Raw genomic sequence first — 12,670 nt, 5'->3', positions numbered from 1 at the left:
ATCTGAAGTTTATGCTGAAAAAAAAATGTTGCTATAGGCTAGAGCGAGGCTTTTTTTGCCATAATGTTTATGTTTTTCAACAGCACATATTGAATATTTGAAGGTTGTGCTCATGCTTTTAAAGAGAAATTATAATTGTATAATGTAAGTACATCACTGCAAAGAGATATTATTTGTCATCGTAAATTTTCATAACTTTTAGAGAGAGAGAGAGAGAGAGAGAGAGAGAGAGAGAGAGAGAGAGAGAGAGAGAGAGGAAGAGAGGAAGCAATCACTATTTCATTTTTTTGTCTGCTATGTATTTAATAAGGAAATAATATTTAAAATATATGTATAATATTAAAATTGTATTTATACAATAATATTTAATTATGTTGACAATTATTGGATGGTTATCGACTTATATCTACAGATATGCCAACATTTAGACTAGACATTTAATAATTTGAATAAGCTTAAATAAAATTAAACTAATCTTTGTCATATCGAAAGTACAGCATATTCGATATTAGCATTTACGTGAAAAGAGGTTGTCTTAAGGTTCTCAAGTAACTACTAAAACAGATAAAAATTAATGAGTTATATTATTGACATAATAAATATATAGGCACAATGATGCAAATAAAAATCAACGATCACAGTCGCTGGATTGGCATTCCATTACGTATCTACATATTTTGAAGAGCACAACTTAAAAAATACACAACTTAGAAAATAAGTCACATTCTTTGAAGTATAAAAATAACTTTTAATATCAATGTTTGAAATACTAGATAAATTTAAGAACAATTCACACACGAATTACATACGTATGTACAGATATGCGCAATCTTCTATAAAATATTACTTATTACTATAAAAAGTTCAAAATCCATTTAAGATTTAAATACTATGTTAGAGGAACCCTCGCGTATGACTGCTGTTTTGCAATCAATCAAATATCTTTACCTAATACAAAGTTATATACTATTGCAGAGTATCAATTTGAATCATTGAATCTAAATACAAAGTTATAAAAAATCCGGCTCTATTTCTTTTTTGTAATTTTTTTGTAATCTCTAAGACTAGGCTTCTTTATTTAACTTGTTTAATATTTTCCTTATATTTTTTTTGTTGTCTGACAAAAGTTACTTTCATTATTTTCATGATATAAGAAACAATCATTCTTTACATTTACAAAATAAAAATAGTACAAAAGAACATGTCTTGAAAAAATGAATGAATTTGACACGAACAAGTGTATAAAGACAAAAGAGAAATTTTTTTACAATTTTGATCTATTTCTTATATTGAATTATTTTTGAAAAATAAAAATAATTCAAGAAATCAATCCTCTTATTAAATACAGTTAAAGAAGAAGCATAGCGAGAATACTTTTGAATACATATTTCGAATATACAATCGAAATAATGTGTAATAACAAAAACAAAAAAATTACTTTGTCGGTCGGTAATTTGATTATTAATTTTCCATTACCTATAATCAAGTTACAGAATTATGTATTCAGTTGCTAATAGTAATTATACTGATTTTCACTTCTATGCTCCTTTGCTTAGATACAGAAATCATTCATTGCGAGCAGTGACATGAACTCAGTCAGCAAAAGCATGTGTACTTGACAATCTTCTCTAGTAAATCGTGTTCATGTCTAAATGCAGCTTATACGTGTCTTGTAGTTAACTTTAATTGGCACACGCAAGTTAAAAGTTTTCATGAATTGCATCTCTGAATTGCTTCCATTTGAGCAATATTTTGAGCTGAATATGAGAGTAGCTCGAGCACTGTAATCGAGGGAAACTTTGCTTACGCGTAATTACGTTTCACGCGCACAGTTCACAAACCCACGTGTATCATATTTGGATAATAAAATCTGGCACTAACATATACGCAACTGTTCACTTATTATAGTATAACTCTCGCAAGTGTTGAGATTTTTTATTCAATGGTCAATAGTGATACTGCGAGCAATGCATGAAGAATATTTGCAAATTTGCATTGCAGTATTTATAATCTAGTATGCTTGCCAATTTCATTGGTTACATCGAGAGAAGCGTTCTTTAGCGCGTTCAATTTCTCCACATAGCTATTATCTAGGTGTAGCTTTCCTCTATCATCGATGCATCCTTGAGGAGAAGTTACTTTTTCGACACTGTCGGGAATAGACATTACAGAGGAAAGAGTGGCATTCGTGACGTCTGTATCGTTTTTATTCCCAAGACGAATGTTGCTGACGTATAGCCTCCGTTTTCCAGGAAATAATCCCGCTATCTTTCGTGCTGTAGGATGCAGCAAGTGCTCTTCGTATTTGTCAGCTTCGGCATCGGCAGTAATTAAACTGACAATGATACCAACGCCGACGGTCGTTATGCTACCAATAAGAGCGTAATACATATAGGTGATCCCGTAAAGAACATTTAAAGGATCAGATGCTTCATTGGTTATGTTGACAGATGATGGCGTAATGTTTTCCTGAATTGTTGTCCCGCTAGTGACGTTTGCATAATACTCTAGACTAATTGGTCTGATGACCCATGAGGAAAACGTCTCATTGTCGCAATTCTCTGTCGATAGAGGTAGCATCTCAGGCACGTTACCCTGATTGAGGTGACCGTAAGTGATCCACATCGTTGTTACATGACTAAAAATCATACCAGCGGCGGCACCTTTCCAGTTAGCACAAGGTATCAACATAGCGAGGAGAAATACACCAAGAAGAGGTCCGGATGTTGCTGACGTCATTAGCATAGAAGATTCTATTACGCCAGATAACATAGCTACCAAGAAACTAATGCCGATTATTATCAAACCATAAATAACACCGATTATTTTGATCGCGTGAAGCTGCTGCGTGTCTTTCATATCACTCAATGCAGGTATGTGACACAGGAAATCTTCGAAAGTCACCGTCGCAAGAGAATTGAGATTAGATACCGCCAAAGTTAAGGCGCTATTGAAAAGAGTTGCCATAACTAGACCAAGCATTCCGGGTACTTTTGAGAATTTATCTTCGACGTAGAATGGTACAATCTCGTCAATCTTCGAAATATATCCCAAACTAAGTGGATCACAGTCGGCATAATTAGCAAAAATCACCATTCCAACGATCCAAGATAACGAGAACAAGATTGTGATTATAGGTACATTGGCCATCATCGTTCTGAAAATAAAAACATTTTTTTTTTACAAAAAATCGATTAAACTATTCTAAAAATTATAAATAAAAAATTGATACAACAATGTTGAGCCCAAGATAGCAATGTATTAAAATATATTAAAAATTATGTAAGGAGATTGTTTATGTTGTTACATGAATGCACGATACAATTTTTGAAAAAATTAATGTTATATAATTATTATTTGCGTCCATGCTACAAGTTTTTTAAATAAGTTTTTTTTTTCTTTTAATGCGTGCAATAAACTTTTGTGCTCGCATTATGCTCTCGGTACGTGCAATGATTGAAATGAATTTTGTATTTGTTTACACAGTAGTACTTTATTTAATATAATTGACTGATAATGCAAAAACGATGATAGTAAGTTATTATAATTGACTGACGCTAAATTAAATGTTTCACAAAAAACGGATTTTAAAAAATGAAATATGTGTACATTCATCGGATATAAAGTAGTCAATATATATTTGCATTTACATAACATATATTGTGGAATGCTTATTATTTTTATAATAATTGTAAACATTCTAAATTGTTTTATATTATTTTAATATAGTAAAGTTTGAATTTTATTCGAAAGAATACTTATTTATTTTTATTTGTTAAAATTACTCTAGTCTTACAAAATATCAGAGTTTACAATAAGTTCTATATGTACGAGTATATTCCAGACATACGTTTAAAATGCATTATTTAAAACAGTATTGATGCAAATACATAAAAATAATGTATGTATATATGCAAATAATATTTATATTAGATTTTCTGTAAGATTAACACAATAGCGCACGACAGTATCATGCACGGCGGAAGAACTGTTACGTAAACATAAATAAAAGCAGAGAGTAACGAATAATTAATGAAAGAAGCTTGAGTGCAAATGACAATTGCATAACGTTTGTTTGTATTGTTTTTTGAACTTTTCGAGATAATGGAATCCGTTTAAATATTTAATTTTTTAAGAATACGATGAAAAATAAAAAGAACTCAAGGAAAATAAGATAAGTGAGTGAATTCTAAAGTATAAAACAAAAACAATACAGATTGAGATACAGCAGATACTTGCGATTTGCATTAACACACGTGGCAATTAAATCACTTATAATGTATCTCGATGTTAATGAAAATGCCTGTCAAGGAAGTCTAAAAGAATATCAAATAATCGCTTATGCAGCATAATGCATGACATTAATATACATTAATACGGGTAAATCCCATAACAACATAAATTTTTAGTTAACTGACAATAACGACGCTGTTATTCATTATAATTTTATGTCGTTGAATAATTTGTAGCAATCTACACTAACAAATAATGAAGAATTTATATTCATCATTCCAGAATAGTTTTGCTTTTTCATTTTTAGCGAGGTATTTATTCAGTCAATTTAAATGTACAGAGAAGATTTTATTTTAACGTACGTCTGTTGCACCGATATTATAGACCTCTTATTGAATAGTGAGAATATCTATACTAAAAGTTTGGCGCGACGCCATTCAGTTCCCTACGGAGCTCATTGATTATGTGATAATAGTAACTGTGGGCACAATTTCCTAAATCGGTTCAATTGTGCCACTTCCCAAAAATAATTTCTATCACTAATACTACGAGCATGGAAAATTATTGATGTAAAGTTTATTAATTTATTGTCATAACTTGAGAAATTCACTTTATAGTTTCTGACTGATTTCTGACATATTAATTACATTTACAAGAATGGAAACGCTATGTAAAGTACAAATAATTATATTATTAGTGTATAACGATTATATGAAAATTATCTTTTATAAACAATTTTATAAAATCCTCTTTATTTTTAATCTGTTATCATAATATAAATGAATATTTTAAAAAAAGTTATTAAAAGACAAAGTCTTATCAATAGTATATAAATACACGTAATATTCCCAATTGATTTCAAATATTTATTTCATTATATTTCGAAAATATGTATAGTGAAAGAAAATTTTTAATGACAATGAAATTTTATTTAATCTTTAAATTTTTACTGAAATGTCGAGAATTTCATAAGCATGTCGCTGGATCAATTATACACTTAATTTTTGTCATGGAAATATCCACGTAGATTCCTCTGACGATACATTTGCGAATAATAAAATTTGACGGACCAATGGTAATGCATTTGTTCCACGTGGTGTTTCAATTTGAGTGCGGTGGCACCGCCGCAAATTTGTGACCATGGACTTTTATACGCTTTCGATTGTCATCAGACATCGGACTAGAAAAATGTACAGTCTTACGTTGACTACTATATGTGCCTCAATGTTTCGCCACGGTTACAATTATGCGAGCGTGCAAACTTTAATTGTGCAGACAGCTGCATTTATACGATATAAACTGAATAAGTCTCAAATAAAAAATAACAAATAAAATTGATAGATAAAAAGAAACGTTTTCTTAAGGCTAAATATAATACACACGCGCGAACGAAAATACTTGAATTTAATTTTACGTTGAAGAATGTGCTCATATATCGTGAAAATGATATGACGTTATGCAAGCTTTAACATTTTTTTTAAAAGAATTGAATTTCTTCTCTTCTTGATATAGTTTTTGCTTAAAACATTCATTTTTTATTAAATCAATAAAACTTGCAAATTTTTAGTTAATAGTTTTAATCAAGTTTTTACATTATTTTACTTCTGTCCAAGGTGTTCAAGTAAGCAATTGAAGTCACGAAATTATATTAAAACCTTGAATAATTGTCAGAAAATATTAGACTGATATTAAAATGATATATGACTTTCTTTTTTTTTGTCATAATTTTATTCAAACATTAATTAAAATGATACATTATGTTTATTTATTGATAAAAATCTTTTACAAACGCAGCATGAAAAAATATGCAGCGTTGTAAAATGATGGGTATGACTATTATCCTACTACTACATTTTTCGGATTTATTTTTTAGACTGTATCTTTTAGATTTGTTTATATTAATAGAATTTTTTTAATGTTATGATTCAATACTCTTAAAATACAATTTTATTCTGAAAATAAAAAATTTATTACTGAATCTTTTTTTCGTTTGATTGAAGCTATTTTGTGCTTTACATGTACGTAGTCATATTCAAGTTTCATTTATGTTTTAAATGTGTAAAGTGATAATTTGTGGAACACTTTGCATAAATCATATTATATTTTAAGCTTGCCGACGACTCGTGCACAATGTATCGTACAAGTCTGTCGTTGTGCGCTAAAAGTGTGGATAGGAAATTTGTTCAAAATTTTGAATGGAGTTTACTTACTTGACAACCTTCCTGTGACTGGACATACTGCAATATCTCTGGACAAAATTCTGCTGACATCCGAAAATGGATAAACTCATGAAGAGCTGACCTATTGTCGCCGATGTCGTCGTCACTCGAAGATGTGGATCCATATCAAAACTGAAGAAAGAATAAATTACTAAATTAAAAGTATCGTGATTTTATTGTAAGATATACTTAAAATAAAATTTTAAGATATTAAATGTCGTTTAAAAAAATACTCAATTATTTAAATTCTTTCTCAATTTTAAAAAAGGATGAATATGTTATTGTCTCCCCAAAATTTCAAAGATGTAGAAAATGCATAGCCCGTGAAATAATTTTGCGCCGCTGCGGAATTTAATAATTTTAAATTGTGAAATGCGTAGCGAAGAATTTTAATATAAAATTGCATTTTAACATTATTCAATTTACTGACAGTTGGAATTGTATATTTTCGCCGAGATAATAATTCTAAAGTTCAGACAGACGAAATGCGAAACTACACAGTAGGAATTCCATACATGATTCATTTTAAGCGTAAATTAATATCAAAATTACATGTATTTAATGTTAATACAAATTATCAGTGTAACATACTTGAAAAAATCCAGTCGACCACGTTCCTGAGTTACATTGAAGACGTTAACTGGTCCACCAATATTAACAGTTCCCTGTATAATGATTACCACAGATACACCAATCATTGCCAAGCCTTGTATAACATCCGACAGAATAGCGGCTTTTAAACCTCCCTGAAAAGCGAACATACATAAATAAATATTGAGTATTTGTGAAATAACACAATTTATTACTGAGTGACTAATTATATAATGTATTATTAAATGACGAATTTAATGTTACTTACGAGGTTATTTAATTTTACAAATTTTAATCGTGCTAAACGATTCACGTAAAAAAGTAATCTACTATAATTCGAAATATGTATTTGTTATAACTATATTATATTCCACACATTAATGTTCCATTATTTCAGAGATTAATATTAAAAGTTATACAGTTTTCATTATTTTTTTATAATAACATTGTTTGCTGCTGTTATTCGCTCAATGCGTCCTGTTTATATGCGTGCTTGATTGTTTCAATTTCCTATGGGACGAATATAAGTAATTTACCACTAGAATGTAATTTTACATTGCGCGCAGAAAATTCACATTTATTAAAATTTTATTGTAGTTTTATTCTTTATTTAAATTCGAAATATTGAACTTTCTGAAAATTATTTTCACAGAAACCATCGCAAATAATTTACTTTTTCACAAAAATTTAAATCAATATAATTTTAGATAAATGCATGTCAATTACAGAATGCAACATTATTTGTTAATATAATCTGTATGTTATAACAAAAGATGATAATTTTTTAATTTTTTCGCATATTCACGAATAAATATAAAAGACATTTTCATTTGTCGTATCTTTTGCATATATTGTGATTTCAATTTATTCTCTTTGCATGAAATTTCAATGTTGATTATTCAATTTTAATTTCTAAACAAAATGTTGAACAAGAAAATTAAGAGAGAATATGTATTTGGTATTTAGAAATTATGAATGAACATCGATATTTATGAAACAAATATATGACATATATTATAATATACGTGTTCTTACTATGATCGTGAAAACCACAGAAATAGCCGTTATTCCCACGATACTAGCCCAGTACGGAAGTCCTATTACCGCTTTCAACGCGACGCAAGGGGTGAATACTGTGACTCCCAAGTTTAGTAGACTCCGTACGACGTAAGAGAAACTCGCCAGACATCTGACTAGTTTTGACTTGAACCTGGGGAATTTACATAATTAAGAGAGATTAAATGAAAAATTTGACGTATTTATCTTCGTGCTTTGAGATACGATCGTTATGTGTAACGTTCTTCACGTCAAAGCAAAAATTATTTAAGTTCAAAGTGCTCTATATTAAATATTAATAGCCGATACATGTATAGAAACAATTTTTTTCTAGGACCTCTATTATTTTAATCCTTCTGTCAATGTACACTCGAGTAAAATTGTAAAATGCTTTATTTGGTACTTTAGTTTTACTACAAGATTGTAATATACTTATATTATCCAATTTTTGTTTTTGCTGCAGTTTGAACATTTATTAAAAAATACGATTCTAATATTTTTTTTTTTAATCTAAAATTAATCAATTATAATTTTCTAGTAGTGCATATGATGTACAAGTTTTGGCTAATAATAATACTTAAAAAACATTTTGTGACTAGCGTATATATGTATACCATCTTTTTATTTTGCAAAATATATTCGCGATAACTCTTCCATATTAATAACACTTTTTCCAAATATTATGAATTAATGAAAGATAGCATAAAAACATTGTTATATGTAGTAAAACATTGCAGCGGACATATGTTATTACAGAATATTTTGACAGTACACACGTGCGATGCACAAGGCAATGCACCAGAATCAATATTATCCGATTAAAATCCTCGGATAAGTATGCATGCACATGCTGAAAACAATTTTTATTTTTACATTTTTTAACTTTAAGATTGAACTCAATATGATTTTGTTATCGAGATTGCATCTCAATATAGAATTATAACTTTACGTTTTCTTGTATGCAATACGTATAATTTTCTCCGTTTGTCTTTACTTATGATTTAATATACCATTAATACAATTTACGTAAACATTAATAGATATTTTTTTATATAAAATTCAAAGAATAATATCACGCTGATTATTTCGCGATATGAAAGGAAGAAGGACTGTAAAATTACCTCATGTCCAAATATTGGTAGACTGACGTAATACCGAGGCTGTAGTAAACAGGTACGAAGACGAAACAGACGATGGGATATGCTAATAGCATTCCGTATAGAGTCTCCCACATGGCACTACCTCGATAATACAGTTCCGAAGGATAACCTAAGAAGGACCTAACACCGAGGGTTCCACGGGCGATTGATAACATCATCGCACCCATCGACACGGTGCCGGTGGCAAAGACGTAATTCGCCTTTGTCTCCTTTTTCTTCGTTTTAAAGTTCCCCCATAGCGGTATCAGGAAGGAAATCACGATGAACCCGATGAACACTAGATAGTCCACCACCATCGATGTGATATCAGTCGTCATCCTGAATCCGCAGTTGCTTCAGGACTCCTGCGATTGAAGTTCGTCTGCACAATTGAAGATGCCAGGTTCAACAACGATTCATATTAGGAGTGTGTCACTCGATACTCTAGAAGCTCTCGATTACGAGGCAAGTGGTTTTTGAGAGACGCTCGAGTTGTCGAGTGCCACAACGATTGTTTCTATCGGAAGTGTCAATTTGGGGTGCTCGAATGTTACCTCTAACGTGATTCTTGTCTGATCTTCGTCTGATCACTATGCCCGTTGAAATATTACGAAGAGATTCGTATTCACGAAGAATGATAAGCGTGATAAGTTCCGGAAAGACTAATAATGGAAATTCGCTGATAACATACGCTTATATCTTGTTCGCGTGTGTGCATATGCGCACGTAAGCCTCGTTATGCAATTTTACATACATTTCAGATATACATTAATATAACTCAATATGATCAATGCGACGCGATCGGAGCGACAGTACGTATTGACTATCAACGTTGTGAAGCACTTGACGTTATTATGCTGACAATTTCGAAGGAGAGAGAGAGAAGAAAAACGTAATCCTATATGAAAAAGAGACAGACGAAGGAACGAAGGATGTAGTGGGGATGTGATGTGACGGAAGGAGGGAGCCCGGAAGAGAACACGGTAGCTTCTTATCTTCTACCACTATTGTTTATCGGCGTCGTGCCGGCACTTCTGCATAAGCTCTTTTCATTGAATTTATATCCCGTTCACTTCTCGTGAAAGAAGGCACCTGATCTTCTAAAGAGCATAATTGTTTATAAATGATCTATTGTTGAATAAATGTATGCAACAGGCCGTAAGAATGCTTACAAATTTTAATGCTGCTTACGTCAATTCTCGCAACATTTATGCACAAAGGCATTCATCTCTTTAAAAAAAGGAAAGGTACACAATTATGCTCGTAATTTTGCATACATGCATTATTACAACATTATTGACAATTCATATTACTAAAAATAAACATGTTCTAATAGGTATGACATTTTCGCGTATGAATATTAATCCTATTATCATAGAAAATATTTCGGACTTGTTTTAAGTGTATACGTGATAAATTCGTATATGATTGATTAAAGCTTGTTGTTGTGCAATATAAATTAATTGGTACGTTGCGCTAGATAAAATTTATTTATAAGCTTTATTATTGTTTATTTTTGATAAGCAAATCAATAAAGTTGATGTCTTGGATTTTTAAATGATTGGCAGAATAATTTCGTGCTGTTGAGTTAATTTTAAATTAACAGAACATGATATACACGTGCACAAAATAATAACGAGTAGATATTTTGTTATAATTCACATTAATTATTTGAGAGTTAAATATTTTGAAACCATAAAAATATTTTTTATGAAAAAGAAATCCACAAAAATAATTCTAACATACAATTAATTTTAACATGTAGTTAAATTGATTAAAATTGATTTCTAAGGAAAGTAAGACAATTACCACTATATCACAAAAAGTTTAAGGATAATTGTTTGCAAGAGCCCGCGTTATTTTAATATCCCAAACTTTTTATTACTTCAACTCAACGCGTTCATTACGTAGGAGCTATAAAATTCTGTATAGTTCGTGAGGAACGGTTAATCCGGGAATTTTCTTTGATAAAAAGTTTTCTCCCAAGCATCATTCAGAGTAGGTATTTTTTGTAAAGCACTTTAATTTTGACATGTACATAGAGAAACGAAATATAATGGTGACTTTTGTTTATTCGCTACGATTCACTCTTATATTACCTTATATTACATCATCTCTGTAGTTCCCCAATTTTGATAAAGTTGTTTACAAAAGTATAAATGGAGATGATGCGTAAGAATGTTGCTTAATCACTGGTGCTACGATTTCCTTCAAGCGCTTATACAATTACAGATTTGTGAATACATCATCCTATCTAATTACTTCTGAAATTTTGTTTTAATCTAGTTTATTAACACTAGAACGATCAAATACTTTTCGACTACAAAAAAAGTTTACCAGTCATCAGTGAAATCAATATTATTAGTTTTAACAATATTCAATTAATTAATATTAATGAATTATTTGCTTTTAAAAAATTGAGATTTTGCTACTCTGTAGTATAGTTTAGGATATGACGAAAAGATACATATGTATTACATAAATTCATATAGGAATGAAAGCTACAATTAAGCTGTATGGAACTACCATCTCTGACTTAAAGGCAAACAATGCTCTTCCTTTGTTCACAAGTCAAGCTACTAAAAAATATTTGTAAAATTGAAAGGGGAAAGTAGTGAATTGTGTTCGGCATTCCTTCGTAGTAACTCCTCCGTGAATTCGTGGACCACTTCCCATTTCCTACTGTTCAAATTCATTCCTTATCCTATGCGATACCATGGTTCGCTCAGCATGGAACAATGCTGAGTACACAATACACATTTACGCGGTATGCGTTCGGTGTGCAAAACGACAAGAGGACTTGGCCGGATGGCGTACGCGTTAACGCGAGTGGCCAATGAAGAACCAGCCTTCGTGGAGTTAACACAACCGAGAATCCATTGTATCACACTTGGAAACAATAGGTTCGCGAACTTTCCCTCCCGCCTCCCCCCCCTCTCTCTCTCTCTCTCTCTGTCGTTCGTCGTCCATTCCCTTTCGTTCTGGTTCTATTTTCCATTTCGCTTTTAGCTCGTTTTCCCTCGCCAGCTTTCTCTGAGAATGTGACAGTTCCTTTCACGTTTGCCCGCGTTTCTGGCAAACTTGGCTTTTGCTATTTTTGCACGATGTCTATTTTCATTTCGTGTCCGATCTTCTTTCTTGCGTCGCATTTCAGCTTTATAGTTTATCGTATTCATCCCGTTTTCCATCTTTTTACAGAATCGAAAATCTTTTCTGACATTCGTTATCGTCGATAAAAGTGACAGGGCGCATATAGAGTGTACAGCAAGAAATCAGTAAAATGCTCGCGTAACGCCAATGTATGAATGCACGACGCACGTGTGCACAAAAGAAGAACCGCAAGCTAGTCGAGTGTGAAAATCGCAGCTAAATGTTCTGTAAACCATGCATCCGATGAGGTTGCCGCCAATTCGAGCGAAACAAGTTCCGAGG

The 12,670-nt window shown here is 31.3% G+C and overlaps 1 protein-coding gene across 3 annotated transcripts in view; it reads right to left on the bottom strand.

The window, feature by feature from the left end:
- Positions 1–1,369: 1,369 nt before the first annotated feature.
- Positions 1,370–12,670, bottom strand: part of LOC108767065 (sodium-coupled monocarboxylate transporter 1) — a 30,262-nt gene continuing 18,961 nt past the window's right edge. The window contains exons 1-6 of one of the 3 annotated variants that reach the window (XM_018516735.1): positions 9,793–10,139; positions 9,221–9,620; positions 8,079–8,253; positions 7,044–7,198; positions 6,444–6,584; positions 1,370–3,157 (exon numbers count right to left, since the gene is read on the bottom strand). In XM_018516735.1, the coding sequence (XP_018372237.1) occupies positions 2,005–3,157; positions 6,444–6,584; positions 7,044–7,198; positions 8,079–8,253; positions 9,221–9,576 (1,980 nt within the window). In that variant the 5' untranslated portion in view covers positions 9,577–9,620; positions 9,793–10,139 and the 3' untranslated portion in view covers positions 1,370–2,004. Of the gene's footprint in view, positions 3,158–6,443; positions 6,585–7,043; positions 7,199–8,078; positions 8,254–9,220; positions 9,624–9,792; positions 10,140–12,670 lie in introns of those variants that run through there. The other 2 variants (XM_018516734.1, XM_018516736.1) reach the window with 2 other exon arrangements.

The sequence above is a fragment of the Trachymyrmex cornetzi genome, unplaced genomic scaffold, assembly GCF_001594075.2.
Source record: "Trachymyrmex cornetzi isolate Tcor2-1 unplaced genomic scaffold, Tcor1.1 scaffold646, whole genome shotgun sequence".
Classification (NCBI taxonomy): domain Eukaryota; kingdom Metazoa; phylum Arthropoda; class Insecta; order Hymenoptera; family Formicidae; genus Trachymyrmex; species Trachymyrmex cornetzi.
Note: the sequence above shows the minus strand (reverse complement) of the source record. Positions and strands in the feature narration are given on the sequence as shown.